The 19337-nt window shown below is 34.9% G+C and overlaps 2 protein-coding genes across 2 annotated transcripts in view; one reads left to right on the top strand and one right to left on the bottom strand.

Annotated features, from left to right (window-relative positions):
* spn-E (spindle E) overlaps positions 1-10588 on the bottom strand; it is a 51673-nt gene extending 41085 nt beyond the window's left edge. The window contains exons 1-5 of the mRNA XM_071597852.1: positions 10283-10588; positions 6811-7005; positions 2634-2855; positions 614-817; positions 40-201 (exon numbers count right to left, since the gene is read on the bottom strand). Of these exons, the coding sequence (XP_071453953.1) occupies positions 40-201; positions 614-817; positions 2634-2855; positions 6811-7005; positions 10283-10462 (963 nt within the window). The 5' untranslated portion in view covers positions 10463-10588. The remainder of the gene's footprint in view (positions 1-39; positions 202-613; positions 818-2633; positions 2856-6810; positions 7006-10282) is intronic.
* A 271-nt stretch (positions 10589-10859) lies between these two features.
* Gnpnat (glucosamine 6-phosphate N-acetyltransferase) lies at positions 10860-16749 on the top strand. Its single transcript, XM_071597489.1, has 6 exons — positions 10860-11176; positions 11323-11488; positions 11586-11648; positions 13530-13672; positions 14262-14323; positions 16070-16749. Exons 1-6 carry the CDS (start codon positions 11159-11161, stop codon positions 16230-16232), a joined length of 615 nt encoding a protein of 204 aa, XP_071453590.1. The 5' UTR covers positions 10860-11158; the 3' UTR covers positions 16233-16749.
* The last annotated feature ends 2588 nt before the right edge of the window (positions 16750-19337 follow it).

Here is a 19337-nt window from a genome sequence, read left to right as displayed (position 1 = left end):
TTAATAAAATACATTAACAAATTATTTGAAAGATTTTACCTGACCCAGTTCAGTCAGATCATCGAGATACATCACTGATACTTTGTACTGCCTCTCTTGTTCGATTGTGATAACTGGAGCTGGCTCTAACTTTGATGCCAGTGGCATGCAGAAGTACTGGGAGAATCGATCAACATCAAAAGTGGCAGACATCAGTATCACCTAGTAAAAGAAAAAAGTATATCAGAGCTACCATTTCTGGAAAGTTCTAAGATATAAAATTAAAGTCATAAATTTCCCTACCAATATCAATAGGCATATAAGAAAGCTAATACATTTATTTGAAGTTAATAATATTCACTTAAAGGCACCTTTTCTTGTGATAACATAATTTATAAACCATGACAAAATGTTTTTTAAGGGACAAATATAAAAACAGAATCACTCAATTCACACTGCTCAAAACTGCAGGCTAACTAATAGCTTTTGGGAACAATATAGGCATCATGCAAAAAACTGATTACTCTTACAGTTGAGATCTGAGAGTGATCTCTGGATACAAAACTCTTATGATGGAGGGTAAGACATTTTTGGAATTGGGTCTTAGTTAGAACAATGAGACCAGATGCATCACCTTCACGGTCCTGGAATTTGTGCGCAGAAGTTTGCGGACAATAAGTAGCACAAAGTCCATATCTTGGTCTCTCTCATGGACTTCGTCCAAGATGACATGAGTGTATTGTTTCATGTCACGTCTGAATACCAGGTTTTGCAGAAGCATCCCTGTAGTACAGTACGTCAAACGGGTATCCTCAGAAGTCACCTTTTCGAATCCAACCTTTGGCATTCAAATTCAGGAGAAATAAAATGGAAAGCAAATGATAAGACATAATACAATATGTAAGTTCATCAACAGGATTATAATATAACATGGTTACAGCAATAGAATAGTTTTAAAATTAGTTCAAAGAGTAAAAGAATTTTCTACTAAATCAATTTTGTGAACTTCACCTACCCATATCTTATGTCAAGTCAGTCATTACTGTTTATATACCTCCAAAAAGCATGATAAAAATTTTATTGACCCTCTTCACCTACTACACCCAATGGCACTACACTAAATCAATAAATAAATCCAGAGTTAGTACAAGCAGGGGTATGAAGTGTCCAAAAACCCCCTTGGATGTTTGACTTATATTAAGATAGAGAGTGGCAACTGGTCCAGACAACTGATTGGTTAGGGGGTGCAGGTTATTACTCTTTTCTCATGAAATATTTCTTTCACCATGAAAAACACTACATAAGTAACTTAAGGATAATAAGGGTTTAAGTATGGTGGAATTTTCTAATTCTACATGTATTAAGCCTGTTTCAACCACTAAAAGAATAATGAAATGAAATGACATTATAAACTCTGTAATTCCACACACTATATTCGACGTACACATTAGATGTGGAGGGAGCTGCTAATGGAGCCCACCACTGATAACATGTCCTTAATGCAATGGCATTCCCGCAATGGCATTGCCGACCCCGGTGGCGGCGGGGTAACGTCCTCGTCTGCCATTCCAAGGGTCGCGGGTTCGATTCCCGCCTGGGTGAGTTTTCCTCCACCTAGGGCTTGGGTGTTTGTAAATGTGACTATTGTTATTGTTGTTAATAGTTCGATGTAAAGGCCAAAATGTGCTGTTTTCGGACTCATACTGAATAAATAAATAAATAAAAAATTCCCTAACCCCCTTACCATCCCAACTTGGCACCAGTAGATTGTTTCCTATTCCCAAAAATGAAATCCTACCTAAAAGGAAATCACACCATGGGATTCTAAGTGCTGTTAAAGAAGCTTGCGTGCTTACCCTAAAAGACCCTCTTGAATCCACCTACCAGGGGGAATCTGCTTACCTTGCAGTTGTGGAAAAGCTGATAAAAGTGTGTTCATGCTTAAGAGATGTACTTTAAAGAATTTTGAGCCAGTGTAGCAATAATCTATTTTTCCTAAACTTTTCCCGATACTTATTATACAAACCATGTATAACATGAAAACATACGCCATCCCATGAGAAATTTTTAAACAAGTTTTTACAAGTTGAAAATTAATGTTCAATTAGAATAAAGTTACAATTTTCCAATCATTTGCTTCAATAGATTACATATTCATCCTATTGCAAACGTATTATATCCAGCCAATGGCGAATAATGTTTGTATATTATTGTTCATATATTATAACAACATGGCAATTCATGCTATGGATATCCTCTGAAGTCATAAAAATATTATAAGTTATTATATATAGTTTCCCACTAGATCTATCTATACCTAGGTCATAAAATGGCCATATATACAGCTATAATATCCTGCCAAGTAATAAGAATCAGTTAATGTGTGATTTTTTAAATCACCTTTGCCAATAATGAGAGCTAGACATAGCAAGCAATTTTTCAGAGCCTACGAACTCTCATTACCATACTATGATTGCACCATGTACCATATATAAATATAATACGGGATTCAAATTCAAACACAGGAACAGATTAAAATAATAAAAATGAGAATTGACTGTCCTTTTCAGTAAGCATTACATGCATTTTTTATGCAAGAAAGAAAAATGTATGAAAAAAGATGGCAACCATTGGTAATGTAAAAATAAACAAACCTGGTAGCCAACGATGGATCCAATTCCCCATCCACGCTCACGAGCAACTCTCTCAGCTATGCTTATTGCTGCTATTCGGCGCGGTTGGGTGACAATTATGTTACAGTATATATTTTTCTGGGCATGAGAATCAAGTATATACTGTGGAACTTGAGTTGTTTTCCCACAGCCAGTGAATCCTTGAATGATTGTGACAGGATTTGTATCTATCATTGAAATAATCTGAAATAAAACAAAGAACACTGAATTAAATAAAAACAAATCAAATTTCCTGCACATTAAAATACGCAACAACAGTGCAGCAGGCATCAATGGAATGACTTGCCAAGATTCAGACACTTGGGAGATTGAGTGATCAGTAGAAGAGTCGCATTCCATCATTAAGAAGGCATGAGAGACAAAGAAAAACCAAAAAGAGTGGAAAGAAGAACTGCTAGGCCCCATCCACAAGAAAGGTGAGAAGATTAACATCTACCAATAAAGGCAGACATCTTTCCACTAGCTTTTCTGCATTAAATACTCTCCAGGTCACCAGTAATACTGAGTAGAGTTCAAGAAACAGACTGACCACCTGATTAGAAAGTGAAGATGATGCACCAAGCAGATACAGAACCTTAAAAGTATCCAGAGAATAGCAACTTCAAGTGGTGTGAATTCTGTGGTGATGTTCATAAGACTTTAAGAAGGCAGTACGACTCAGTTCATAGAGGAACATATGTAGCCTGTGCAATAAATGCGTGGACTAGTGCAATCTGGTGGCAATGACACCAACTATAGCCCAGCCCTCTAGAGGCGCTAGTTGCCTGAGACCCAATGAGCCATTTGTGGTTGGCAATCCTCGAGCTGTGCGTATGGTGCCAGTTATGTTAGTTTCTGTTATCTTTGTTTTCACTGTTTGTCAAAAATGGAAATAGACGAAATCACAGAGCAACGAATCAACATCAAGTTTTTCGGTGAAGTGCAGTAATAGTTATCAAGAAATCACTGAAATGTTGACAGCATTTACGGTGATCATGCTCTGAAGAAAACATCCGTTTTCAAGTGGATGAAGCATTTTAAAGATGGCCAACAAGACGCCACGGATGATGCAAGGCCGGGACGACCTTCAACCACCTGTGTTGACGACAACATTGATCGTGCGTCACAAAACTGTCCGAATGATAGCTGATGAACTGAATTTATGAAAATCAACAGTGCACACTATTTCAACTGAACAAGATGGATGGATCCTTCACCATGACAATGCACCTGCACATTCAGCATTGATTGTTCGCCACTTTCTGGTAAAAAAATTCAATCGTCATCCTTGATCGTCCTCCTTATTCGCATCAGATCTCGCCCCACTTCGACTTTTTCCTATTCCCAAAATGTGAAAATGTGATGAGGGGACATCACTGGGAATATGTGGACACAATAAAGCAAGAAACAACGAGAAAACCAAAAAAGCCTAACTCCCGAGGACTTCCGAGGGTGCTTAAAACAAGAAAGCTGGAACAGAAGATGGAATAAGTGCATAGCAATGAAAAGAGGGCACTTTGAAAGGGACAAAATCGATGTAGACTAAATTTTGCAAAACAAAGTTTTTATGGCCTTAGTTCGCGTATTTATTGAACAGTCCATACTACTTGACACAACCACAGACACAAAATAGAGTGCCAGCCACAAGAAGAGTGACATCGAAATCATTTAAGACTAGAATCATATAAGGAGAGAGGCCGCTGAGAGAGATCACTGATGATGTTCAACATAGTAATGAAGAGGGTGTGGAGAACATTGAAAGAAGCTTTGAGAGAAGAGGGAATAGCATGCATGCACGTACGATAGAAGAGGGAAGCTATCATGATCTTCTATAACTACTTCAGTGGTAGCAATTATGGGGCGAATATTAAAGGAAAATCAAATAAGGAATGGAATATTCCCCAGCTAATAATACATTATCACTAATTGACAAAAATTTCCTTAATATTAAAAATTCCATGGTTTTCATGCCAAATCACCCACACTCTCAGGACGAAGGGCCCTGTTTGGCAATCCTTAAAATGGAAGCTTTACATTACATTACAAAGAATATTCTAATATTGAATAAGAATGTTATTCTCAACCCCCTTGAATATCATCACCTCTTGAAAATAAAAGACAATGCCCCAATTAATCATACCCCTGGTTTCATTCCCATATTTAAAGAACATTCATCTTCAGGAAGAGAAAAAAATGACTCAAGATCTAATTTATTTATTTATTTTATTTTTATTTATTCAGTATGAGTCCGAAAACAGCACATTTTGGCCTTTACATCGAACTATTAACAACGATAACAATAGTCACATTTACAAACACCCAAGCCCTAGGTGGAGGAAAACTCACCCAAGCGGGAATCGAACCCGCGACCCTTGGAATGGCAGACGAGGACGTTACCCCGCCGCCACCGGGGTCGGCAATAATAATAATCTTTACTGGGGGGAGATTGAGACTATACAGTCTCTTTTTCCACCTAAACCATAAAATTTAATCTCTAATCACACATTCAATCTCAGAACCTGTCAATATGATGGGATTGGCTTACATATCATAATATCTAGGAAGGCCCAATGTAGATATCGTGCATCAAAACAGCATTAAAACTCTTAGCAATCGAAATTAAAATGTTGATTTAAATTTACTGAACATAAATATGCTAAATACATACACATCTTTCATCAAGTTTTTTTTTCTTTGTTACCCTTTCTACATTTTTTTACAACCATCGCATGTTTCTTGGTTTTCAGGAAAAGCAAGCCAATGTACAAAGCAGCAGGCAAAACTCTATGAGACAGTTCAAAAAAGATAATTTCAGATACATGGGTCATTCAAGAAGTCCTAAGGAACAAATCGAAAAATAAATTTGGTTAAATATCTTTTAGTCAAATCCACTTTTAGCTTGATACCTTGTTCCCAGAGTTTCTCTAATTATTTTAATCCACCCAAAAAGTAGTCTTGAAGAAGGTCTTCAAAAAAGGCTTTTGGGTTAGTGATGAACTCCTGATGTGAACCTTTTCTACAAAGCCATTTTTTTCAAGCTTGGAAATTAAAAAAAAATCACTGGGGGCTAAATCTGGTGATGTTGCAATAATTTAATCTCTAATTCCATAATTTTCACCATGGAAACTGTGCAGGAGTGCACCCGTGCATTGTCTTGGCGGAGGAGATTTTTGTTCTTTATCAAATAAGGATGTCTTTTCTTGATTTCTTCACTCCAGTGTACTAACGACGCATAATACTCTTCATTTCCTCTTGGTCTTTAGGGTAGTTATTCCATGTTATTGATTCTGCAGGCATTCCAAACAACTGGAACCTTCACCTTGTTGGCCAAATTCACTGTCTTCTCCTTCTTCAGAGCCATAAAGCCTTTAGAAACCCAATGTTTCGACTGTTCTTTTGTCTCCAAGGTGTACATAGCAGTGTATCCATGTTTCGTCCACAGTTATGTATCAACACAGAAACATATCAGGATTGCAAGGAAAAAGCACCCTATTTTAGTCTCTGAATCGACAACCTGATTGCACTAATTCTTCACTGAGAGCAAAAATGGCACCAATCTTGCCAGAAGTTTTCTCACAACCCAAATTTTTCGAGCAAAATTTATAGAATCTTACCTTGTGATAATACCGATGGCCTCAACTATTATGTAAACCATGATTTGTTGATCACTCAAAACTAAATATAGTGGATTTTGTCAATCATTTCAGGGGAAGTCAACTTCAGCTGGGCATCCCAAACAATGTTCATCATTTGTGGATGAACAGCCACATTTAAACTAATTGACCCAATTCTAAATAGTCACAAACATAAGAGAATATGTGCCATGAACTACATCAAACTTAGCTTTGATTTCTTTTGGTGGAAAGCATTTTAAATCGATATGTTTAAATAGCACACGAAACTCATTTTTTTTCATTTTTCTAAATAAACAAAAGTTTGCTGCTTCAATTTACCGTGAAAATGAAACCATGAGTTGGATATAGCTGAACCTTTGACAGGAATCTAATGGGAGATGAGGTTTACTAATACGCAAACCTTTTCTGATACTCTTGATTGCCATTTCTTGGATTTTCTAAGGAATTATTGAATGACCCACACATGGTTTTTACCCCCAAAGTAGCAGAAGGTAGAAAAAAAATAAATCAGCACAATAAATTACCTTGTCTTTATAACTGGAGATTGGAAGTTTAGCAGGGATGTTATTATCAAATGTATACTTCATGAACACATCATCTAGGAGAACATTATTTGGATCGGGACAAAAAGTGCCTGCTGTCAAACTCTCCACATCCATGAGGCCAAACTCTCTCATTTCATGTTGAGGTCCCCCTTGTGCCTCACTGAGATGGGGCTCCTGGAAAAAAGAAGTCAGAAATCATGCAAAATGGGACTAATAAGTACTAGTTTACAGTAAAAATGTCCAATTTGTGATTGTAGTTTGAACAAAGACCAGTGAGGTTAAACAAGTAAACCACCCTATAGACAAATTTATTTTGGAAAAATAAAACTGCATACTCCAAAGAAAACTGACCGCCCCCCTCTAAAATTCCTCTCTGTAACCACAGCATTTTTCTTCCCATGATTGCCATGATAAGATTGGATTTACCTATTTTCAGCAATAAATTCAAATCATACAAAAGAAACAAATTACTTGTCATTATTTGGTATTCTACCATTTTATGAAAGGTTTTGCATGAATAAAGACTACACTCCTAGATTTCTTAGTCTTGCCTAAGAAGACAAAATCAGACACCTGACACTGTATGCTACTGCTCTTCAATTCTGAATATATTTTACCTCCCTACATTCCATCTAACATGCATCTATTTTATTTTCTAATCCCTAACTCTCCTTCTAACATTTTCCCTTCTATCAGTCTTTAAAATTCCATCAGTAATCAAAATGCTCTGCAGTAGTCATAGCAATAAGGGGAGATGACTGATAGCTGAGGGCATTTGCACCATTAGGGATGGATGGGAATGGAGGTAGGGTGGAGAGAAACCCAGCATTGGCATTAGTATGCTCTTAACAAAAGGCACCAAGGGGTCCACAGTTTAATGTCCCATCCTACAGAGCGAATTCACTTAAAGTGATTTCCACGAAGTACTTCAAGTAAGGATCGGGATACCACAAAAAAATATCTGCCATCTCCAGGATTCAAACCCATGCCCTCCGGATCGGAAGCCAGTACATTAGCCACTGCATCAGCATGATCCCCACAATGTTCTGCATCCACCTTTCCTGCCTCATTTGATTCTGCCAATGACCACACATTTTCCCAAAATGCATACAGCCAAATTTAATAAACTGACTAAAGATGATATTACTACTTAATGAAAAATCTCTCTTCTAGTTAACCCAGACACATCAACTCCCTTTAAATTTAGTTTAACTCATAAAGTAAAGATAGTCATTGACCGTATGTTCCTTGATACTATGGCTGGAGAAAACTATGAACCACCCAACTTTTTGCAAGCTATTTTTCTGGCTTTAATACCAGGAATTATCAATGTTCTACTCTCTTGTGATTTTCCTTTTGAAATTTAACTTTGGCACTTTTTCAGTCACTATCAATGAAATAGTCGGTAAAATTGAAAAGTCTTGATGCTAGCAAAGGTTGTTCTGCTGACAATCTTTCCCTTCTCGTGTTAAAAAATTCTCACTCTGCTCTATTTTATTATTTTCTTTAACGAGTCTTTCATTGAGGGCTCTTTCTCTGATATCATGCCATTCCTATAAATAAATCAGATTACAAACATGATATTTCCAACTACTGTTCCATAATAATTCAATCTGTGATAGCCAAACTACATTGTTTAAAAATGTATGGTTACAGAGCAACATGTCTTCAGACAGGGAATGTCTACCTGAACTAATTTGTTGGTGTTCATCAAATACCTAAATGATGCTTTAGAGAGAAGTCACCTAACTGATATTATTAACACTGATTTCACAAAAGCATTCAATAAGGTAAATTCATGGTATCCTGTAACATAAATAGAAATCAATTGGTATTCATACAATGGCAATAAATTTGTTACAGCGTAACCCGGTCGTACAATCTTGTCAAACCTAAGTCCACTACTTCACGTTTATTTGTAAGCTCCGATGCACCACAGTGATCGCACCTTGGACTAATACATTTTCAGTATTTATTAATGATATTAATTATTTCATTTCCCTGATTCCACATAAAATGCATGCACATGATTTAAAAGTATTCAACGAGGTGCAGAACTCACAACACTTCCAGTATATTAACGAGTGCCAACTTACAATATCAGGGTGTTCAAAATTGTATCTCCTAAATACGAATAAAATATAATAACCCCAATCATCATAAGAAATTACCTATTTACTTCAAATATTCTATTAATCGAGAAACGTTTATAGTAAATCAGTCATCACAGATTTACACGAGTCCTTACTGATCATTCCCTGAAATTTGTTGGCTATATATCATGTACAATTACTAAATCTCGTCGTATGATGTGTTCCATAACTACACACAAAACATTATTAAGACCTCCAAATTTTAAAATGTTTGTATATATTTTGAGTTCTTCCCATAGTAAAATTCGTTCACTCGTTTTCCATGTTATAAAGCCAATGTTATCAGCATTGCATAAGTGCACAATACATTTTAAATAATATTCAGTCATTATGCTGGCTTCTACACAAACAATGTACCATATCATTAAACAAATGCACATTAATATTACGACTGTGTTTATCGCCGGATGGCTTCGTTAAGTTTTACTACAAAAGTTTACATAATGAACTACATAAATCACTCGCCTAAGCTAGAGTTAAACACTGTTGACAATACATTTCTTCAAACAAAAAGTATAAATAATTCCATACCAAATATTGCAGGAAAAACTTATATCCATCAACATGATGCATCGCTCATTGCTTATTAGATGCCCTGAAATCCGCTACATAAAATAACTTCAGAATAAAATCATTAACGTTTCATGAAAAGGTATACTAATCTACCCTGAATTGATATATTTCGTGCAATGGCAATAACTAGACGTATAACCATTGATTTTTGTAATCAAATCTCATTCCACTTCCACCAACCATGGAATGGAATTCAAATATTCAAGTATTTGTTGGTGTGTTGTATTAAGAATCGTGCAATTATTACATGCTTCTATGTGTAATGTCATCATTAATCAAACTAAGTTTTGTCATTGTGAGCTGAATTGGAAACAAATGGGTAACATTTATTTTGTTTAAAACATTTCTTCTACTGCCATTACCTGGGCATGGTCCCAATAATTATTATTATATAATCACACCATCACAATAAATATCATACCATTGATTTTTATCCTTCAAAATAGCTTACCTTATAAAATAAATGATTATCAATTGCATACCAAGCACCAAACATAACACACTTTCCCTTATCATAAATAATTATTCAAACCTTATGTGAAGCAAATACAACCGGTCATGCTCACAGTAAATTAACAAAGTAAAACTTATAACTACTTTAAGACAAATATTTTCAAAGGGCTTAAACAGAAACGGATTGTTACAGAATAATGTTTGAGTAAAACGTAAGAAATATTTGTTAATGGGTTGAACCCAAAGAATAACCATCATTAAATACTTTTTACCTTGGCCAGCTCCTCTTCCTCTTTTAACTGATATTCCCTGACGTACTCCTGTTCATCTTCTTCTGGGAGTTCCACGGGTGAAGGGGGAGGACGTTCTCTTCTTGTGTTCGATATTCCCGCCGGGATTGTAACCCGCTCGAGACTTTTAGAAAGATCGAAAAAGTCCATAAGATCCATCATTCTTTCAATTCGCAGCTGGCAAAATCGTCAAAGCCTCTTCCACATGAATCATCAAACACTTGTCAGAGTCACAGCACACCCTAAGGAAAACCAAAACTTTGTACTCATGACACTAACAATGTCAAAACTTCCATTGATGTGTATGAATGAACATTTGAATAACAGACTGTTTCAGATGGCAGCACTGCCGAAATCGACAATACTGGTGTTACATTAAATTTCGATTCTTTTAATTTGTTATAAATTTCATTATTTTCGATTCTTATTTTCATCAAAATTTTAACTAAAGCAATTAAATTTTTATGTCAATAAAATCATTCATGTTCTTATTTGGTATTATTGCGCTAAAAAAGGCAATCGCACATTTCGGTATTAAAACAAATGAAGTTACAAGGGCACGATAGTTTGTAAACAAACATAACAAACGATTTAACTATCTTTGTGGACTGATATCTAAAGTAACGAATATTTTTATTCAATTCTTAAAATTGTATGTTCTTTGCCTCACTTTTAGTATAATATTGCAGTTATGCACGTAAATATTGAAAATGGTGTAAGAGGTTTGAAGGTTACGTAGCAGACGTTTTTCAGTGAAATCTGTGAAATGTATACGTCGTCTCTCTTCAACACTTCCAGCTGCGTATCGGCATTCGGGACCAGATTACCAGAGTCTTTGTTGAACATTACACGATAAGAATGGCACCTGTTTATGAAGTACGAATGGAATTCAAATTGTAGTTTGTATTCAGAAAATGATTATAATGTCCTTGCTGTTTTCTGGCATTATTAATAGTTGTATTGTACTTAAAATTGTGATTAGTGTCGACTAAGGATATAAATTGGCCATCTGTTGATTTCAGAATGGAGTTCTTAGTGAGTTAGATGAAGAATACTTGTACGATCCCGCAATTTTGGAAAGTTTGGATTTTGATAAGTGTTCCGTGAAATTCAACCCTCCAATCTCTCCATCCCACCCAGGACCAGGACTACGGGTTAGACCTCTAAGTACCAATGATTATGATAAAGGTTAGAATCAAATCCTTCCGAGTGTAAAAAGTATGTACATCGGGAAATTTTGATATTCTCTTCGTTAAGCATTTATATTGATAAATTTCCTTTTCAGGTTTCATGAAACTCTTGAGCCAGCTCACGGAAGTTGGAGAAGTATCCCGGGAACAATTTTTACGTAAGTACTCATAAATCACTGCGATCATTATTGAAATTTTGATGGCTTACAAAATTTTTCTTCTTATGTGTCGTGGGATGAAGGATATCGGGATACAGGTGTACACATTTATTAGAAAGTAAAAGTAACAATAGTAATAATATAAGCGAGACCTTCAAGGTCGAGTGAAGATTACCTTGGGAGAGCCGGAAATACTGGTCCAGACCTTGAGACATTTCCTTATATTAACGGCTTTCATATCATTGATTGAACTGGAATTTTAATTTCATATTTGGATCATTATATTACAAATCACTCTTTCGCTTTCCCGAAACAGTTACCTTCCAGCGGCATTTATGATTAGATCTGTCTAAGGAATGTTGGTGTTAGGTTTTTAATCAAACTTCATCCTTCTAACGCCAATTCATTGTCCTTTTGTGAAATGGATGTTTCTGATTGCAAACTATTTAAATTAGATTCATAATTTTAGTGTAAATGCTTGGTAATCTGGGCTCTTTAAAACATGTCAAGGCATTATATCCCCATGTGTTAGTCCGTCACCATGGAAAAATTATTGCCGAGTATATCGCAATTTTTTCTTTGATTAGATATAAATTTGCCGAGATAGCGCGCATTTTTATATCCCGTTAGCTAGCATTTCCTGCATTCGTTCGAAATTTGATATTCTAGTGGAATGACGTTTTATTTCATGAACCAATTTCTTTGCTGTCGTGAAACACTTATGAGTTCATATACCTGGCACCCTTGCTTTTTTATATAAAAGCTCAACAAATATGATAAATGAAGGGTTTTATTTTTTGAGAATACTTATTACCGGTAACATTTTACGCAGAATGTCACTCCTTCTAGATTAGGGAATATCTTTAAACATCGAACATAATTAGCCCATTCTTACCATCTATACACGCATAAAGGAAACACCGCGTTTGGTAGTTTTTCAGGAATTGATTTCAAAATACCCGCGTTTTTTATGTATTATGGCTGGCTGCTGGAAGCGCCCATTACGACAAGAAATCTTTTTCTAACAATGCTTTTGCGTTAAACATGGCTGTAAACAGTACCTTCATTTGTTTTACCGAAATAAACCAAATATCCATCTCAAAAGATTTACCCCAGATTTTTTTCTGTTTTCAATTTGGAGAATTAAGAATCTCATTACATCTAGTGCCTTTGAAAATAATGCATATTTCATGTTTTCATCGCTCTATCGTGATTGATACAACAAGTTATCGGTTTTATTTATCTGTTTGTTACAAGAATGCTCCACCCGATCGGCTTCATTCAAAAAATCTGCGACAACCATTCTTCTCACTTTCCTGCGGTTCCTAATATCCCTCAATTCGATTTCTTGCCTTATGCGAAGCCCAAGGAGAAAGCTGATAGATTTTTGAACATATGCAACTGGTGCAAGAACGCATGCCACGGGTCCATTGATTCCGCGCTTCCGCGAATCGGTCACGTCAACATTAATCCAGTAGGGTGTATTTGTACGCGATATCTTTACGCCGCGACGACCATGAAATGTTATTTATTCATTTGACCCGTGCTTGGAAATTTTGGACAAGTACCTATCGTTCAGGCGACAAGATATTTTTAAACTCACGTTTCACCCGGGGTAATTGAAATTCCCAGTTTCCCAAGGCACCAGATGTTAATTGATAATTCATTGAGCAATTAACACCATTTCATTCGGCATTGCTCTCTTCATAGCCTAATTGTGTATGATAAACCACGTATTCAAAATTTCATTGAAGCAATGCGGGTATATTCTAAAAAGAGATCAGAAGTAAAAATTGCATTAACATAGAATCTTGTTTTGAATCTATGTGGACTTGTGTACTGTCCAATCCCTTGTGAACTACCTTGTGATTTCTTTTACAGGGAGATTTCATGACATGAAACAATGCCCAAATACTTATTATGTAACAGTGGTGGAAGATACTGAGACAGACCATCCTGGGGATGCTGTAATTGGAACAGCAACACTAGTTGTGGAGCAAAAGTTCATCCGTGGATGTGCTGTAGTAAGTGTACCTGTCTGCGGCAGAGTTGTTGTAAAGAATGCTCCAACATAAACACTATCTTCTATCAGATACTATTACTAAAGAACCCAAAATATTGTTTCCCAAAATTATGATTTCCATCAATCTCTTTATTTGCAATCCTCTAAATGCTCCAAACTAAAATACCTTGTCCTAGATTTAGATGTAAGAAAGGGGATTGATTGGTTGCATTTGGCTTAGTTAATGATTTGTCTATTTATCATAATATTAATTCTATCATCCCTCCATGACTGTTTGTCTTGCAAAAAAATTTATTATCAAGTTAAATGAAAAAAATAAATCCTGGTGGAGTGACCTTAAATGGCAAATGCAAAAGATTAATAGTCAAATGTAAAAGGCCACTACAATAATTAACTGATTGAGAAATCAAGTAGGCAGAAACATTGGTTTTAGGCACAGGCAAATGAACACTTAAGTGCTAAACAGATAGATGATGTTAACATTGGGTTTTGAAAATCAAGGTTTTTCCAACAGCACAAGCTAAAATCCTGCCATTTGAGTTTCCCTCTCATACACCTAATTATCATATTTTGTGTCTCTTTTATTTCAGAGAGGAAGGCTTGAAGATGTTGTAGTAAATGATACCTACAGGGGCAAGCAGTTGGGGAAATTGTGAGTTTACAGTTCAGATAACTATGTGATTTTAGACATTCAAATTATACATTTGTTCAAAATTCATTATTGCCCATTGTAACTACCCCTTCACTGTAGTGACATTTGTACCTACACAATACCTGAAATGGCTGTTATAATAATAATCTGAATTAGTTGCTATTGGACATGTTTTGAAAACACATGGAACATGTCACATTGTCTACTCTATTATCCACACTGCAATGCCCACAAATAATATGAGTCAACATATTCTTAAAATAAAATTGTAAATTTACAGAGTAAAAACCAAAACAAGGGCCTGGAGCTGTAAGAAGTTATTTATGAGTTACTTCATTGAGTTATTTATGATTAAAATCATTTGTTTAGGGAAAGGGACATGAATTCATCACCTGTATAGCATTGATCTTCACAAATGAATTGATATAATTTAGAGTTAAATAACAAAACATCTATTTCCTTAAATTTTCTAGTTAGTGTTTGAAAGTATTTCACCCCAGCATATCAAGGGTTCTTAGCAAACATGGATAGTCATGGGTGGTTATTTTGAGGTAATTACAACCTCTTGTGCTATACCTATGTACATCAGCATTACAAATACCTGTATACGTAAATTCAAATCCTACAATTTCCTGCAGCTCAAATAACATTGAAGAAGTGAATTGAATGTATTAATTAAAGGGTGGGAAAAATATATTACTATATATTAGTCTTATTTTTTTCATGAAAACAATATTTTCCCCTTCAAATTAGAAGAAAGTAAAATAATGAGTAAAAACAAATAAGATATGTGAGTATATGAGTTTACATGCTCAGTTATACAAACTTCCAACTCAAAATTAATGTCTTTTGGCTGATTAAAACACCTCTCTTACTTCTTTGACAAAGAAAACTGTGCAAATTTCACTGACTCAAGGAAAAGAAAAACTCTTCCTTAAGTGATAGAGAGCTTTTTATGAAATCATAAATCAATTATTTTCTTTAAAAGGGGAATGGAAAAGTTTACATTCATGCATTTGTTACGGATAAAATGTGCTGCTATAACCAGTTTTTGTAGGGAGACCTGGGGTTTAAATGTACAACATATTAGCATAACTATTTTTTACCACTGATTCTTTACATTAAATAATAGTGTCACGAGGGTAATTTGGAATGCTTTTGACTTATCAGACTTTCTCACCTCTTGCTCTTTCTTGCAATATAGAAAGTTTACCTAATAAAAAATATATTATGTTTACAATTTTTTTAAATTTGTTTTATTAGATATTTTTGTTAAAGGTTGAGTTATTTGGATTCTTATTAGGAATAAGTATTGCCATAAACTCCTGAAAAAGTTAATTTTAGAATTCATTAGAAATCTTATCAGATTTGAGAAATTTCATGTTTTTCAGGCTAATTTAAACCCTAGTTTGATTTAGTGTGTGACATGATCTAAGTTTGACTTGACCTCAAATTCAGGAGTCTTTCAGCGATGCAAACATATGGCTGCCAAAAAATGGCTTGTTCTGCTTAGCCCCTAAGAGACGGCTACTCACAAAATTTAGTTCCATTGCTATGAATCATTTTCATTTATTTACTGTTGCTTATTTTCGTTGTAAATATTGATACTAACTTAACCGATACTAACTTAACCTTTACTTTTGAATTCTGTTTGAAATAAGGATTTTATTTCGGTGAGCTCAAATCAATGGAAACAGCTCTTGAAGAAGAATTGCTTTCCAAAACAATTTCTCTCACTCATTACAGGATTGTGACAACCATTATGATGCTCGCCAGAGAGATGAACTGTTACAAAATTTCATTGGACTGCAAGGATAAAATGATACCTTACTATGAGAGTCTGGGCTTTTCCCTTGAACCTGGAAATTCAAATTACATGACTATGAGAATTCCTAAGTGTTCCTTGTGATCTTAAATGATCATCATCTGTGACATATTTCCATTCAGGCATGATCGAAGGCAATGTGCGTTAGTTTGGACTGCCCTGTGGTAGCCTGACTAATGGGAAATTGCTTAACATATGGACCTATGAAAATGGTTACACATCAACATCCACACCGTTAATCGAATAAAGGTGTGCAAGTTTTTAAGAAAGTATTAAAATAAAAACCATAGTTTTGCCCTGACTTGTCTTGTAGAAATGTCAGTCAGTATGCATGGAGAGCAAAACAATTAGCTTCACAAGCGAAGGTAAAACATTTTATTGTTTGCCACTTCATGGCTGGTTTGTCCTTCATATCTAAATGATAGAAGACTGATTAGATGGACATTGTTTTGCAACTAAGAAGTACATCTATTTGTCAACGGCACATTGGTCAAAGTGAAAGTAATATTTTGAACAAAAATTTGGTCATATTAAAAAAATCTCAACCAAGTACACTTATTTGTGACCCATAAAGATGTCAATAAATGATTTTTTTAATATTGGACTGGTTTTTTAAATAAATTTACTGTTACTCCTCAAAGTATAGCATCTACATATTATAACAGTGAGGTGATATAGTGGGCTTTAAGAAGGAAGGAATATTATATTGAATGATGAGCAACCTTCAACAAGGAATTAAATCAAGTTATTGTTTTGGTTTTCAGGAATTTTTTTAAAAATGTGATCGTAAATACATAATTCAAAATTGCCAATGAACATGCCCATTTCTTAACCTTTTAGACACACTGGGCATATTTGATATGCTTTTCTATCAGCAGAAACAAGATTCTATCAATTGAATGAAACATTTTATTTCACAGAATTTTATTATGGTACCAAAAGTAAAATTATATGAAATAAGTGTTTAATCAATTAAAAATTAATTAATAAGAAAATCGGAGCTAACATCCACCGATGTATTATGAAACTTCAATTTCATTTTAGGTTGTGGGCCATCCAATATATTTTGATATAATCCAAGACTGTTAAAATACCCTTTAGAAATTCAAGTTGGATGGAGAGAAAAATCTTGGTGGCAGCACTATTTCGGTTGGGTATGACAGAATGGCCAGCAATTAAAATTGTCTCTAATTCTACATTTAAAGGCATAAAAATTGTTTTTTAACATTTTGAGCTCCTGATTTTACTGTCATATCCCCACTACACTGTTAAATTTATATGTGGAAATAATCTCATTTTTCAAGGACTAAGGAGTAAATCATTTTAGAAATAATTTTTGCATTCCATAGAATGCCATCAAAAACACTAAAATGAAAAAAATCTCTGTTTTTATCAAATGGAATACAGATGACTAAAAATTTCACCTTGTTGCCAGTAAAACCCATGGGCACATTCAAAACTAATTTCTAAGGTAAATTTTGAATACTGAGTTCCTAAAACGGAATTACACAAAAGCTACTATATAATGCTGTGCATTAGCAGACAATATAATATCCCCTTCAAAATTATAAATGAGTCTATGAGCTTACCTCATCTCTTGAAACAGAAATTTTTGTCCTTCCTTACAGCATACAGACCAGCAAACTTTTTCATGTACATTAATACACTTAAAATCTCAATTACTCAAAAGGCAATTCTCACTCATTCCTTCATGGCTCTAAAGAGTAACTGTAGTTGCATTAATATCCTGAATTTTCTCAATGAGGCCTAAGCATATGGCCAACTGTGAATATGATTAAACAAGAGGTTTGCCATCAGCCATAAATTGTAAAGCATGAAAGAGAAGGAGGAGTGGGTTAAAAGACAAATAGAAGCCAGAAAAACTGCCTATTCTTAATCCCACTAGATGAACATGCCTTTTCCAAAGACCTTAAAAACATTAGCCATCACCCTACGTTACAACACCCATCTAATCCACAGAATCATCAAGAAACAAAAGAATAATTCAATCCACCACCACCACCACTTTTTTCGATTTCCAATGAAAAATATTTTAAACTTCCATTATATCTCCCTATTTAACTAACGGATGTTCCCTCTTCTTTCCAAATATGATAAAATATCCAAGCAATTTCTCCTGCAAGTTTAAAGAAACATTTCCTGTGTAAAAGACGTTGTCCCTATTCCTCAGATATCCTGCTTAAAATAAAATGAAAGTCCCAACACCTTACAATGAAACATACACATGAAAAACCAGACACCAACTCCTCATTGGATCCAATGAATATTTAGCACATTTTAATTCAACAGACCAGAATAATCCAGCACTCTCAAACACCAAATTGATTCATAACTCATGACCACCTCCTTTAACCAAGGTATTGGCAGATCTTTCAATGGTTCAAATTTAGACATGTATTGAAAGTTTCTCCCTCTTCCAAGTAACCTCAGGCATTTAACCTGTTGTCAACCCCCTCCTAAATCTCTCATTTTCCCTCTCACCAATTTATTCTCCAGTGATAAGTTGTGCAGTCAATACATAATCATACCTGGCCTGACAAAGATGTCATTGGTATTGAAACAGCATTTCAACTTCCTCTTTTTTCTTTATCCTTTGATCATTTTCCTTAGACACCATTTATCCCTCCTAATCCCATCCCTCAACATAAATATAATTGCAAGTACTGACTAGCTGGGCACCCACTATAAGTAGATTCACCAGAAAACATTGAACTCTATGCGTTACTATTTTCTTCTGACCTCTTCTTCTCCTCACCCCACTTAAAAAATTAATTGCCATTGAAAACTCACTTAATGAATTTTATTCCAATTGTTATTACAAATTTATAAAATGATATACCCATATTGATCTAATGCTCACTCAATGAAATCATTTAATTGGGAATTTTTATATTTTTACAATTTACTTAATTGATAATAATAAATAATCAAGGAGCCATTAATCCTCGTAATTATCGATGAAAAAATTCAAACCAGTTTGGGTTAACCTACTCAGCTGGAAGTGTAGTCTTCATTCAATTGATGAACTTGGATATTTCCTTTTGTGAACTCGTAATTCACTGCTCTATTGACAATTGGTCATTGGGCCAATTGGAAAATTGCTTCAAAACTCTTCAGATATTTTTACAATATGGCCCCAGGCAAAAAGCATATGTTGTTTTGATATAC

Source organism: Hetaerina americana, unplaced genomic scaffold (genome assembly GCF_022747635.1).
Source record: "Hetaerina americana unplaced genomic scaffold, ioHetAmer1.1.p SCAF_9, whole genome shotgun sequence".
In the NCBI taxonomy this organism is placed as follows: domain Eukaryota; kingdom Metazoa; phylum Arthropoda; class Insecta; order Odonata; family Calopterygidae; genus Hetaerina; species Hetaerina americana.
Note: the sequence above shows the minus strand (reverse complement) of the source record. Positions and strands in the feature narration are given on the sequence as shown.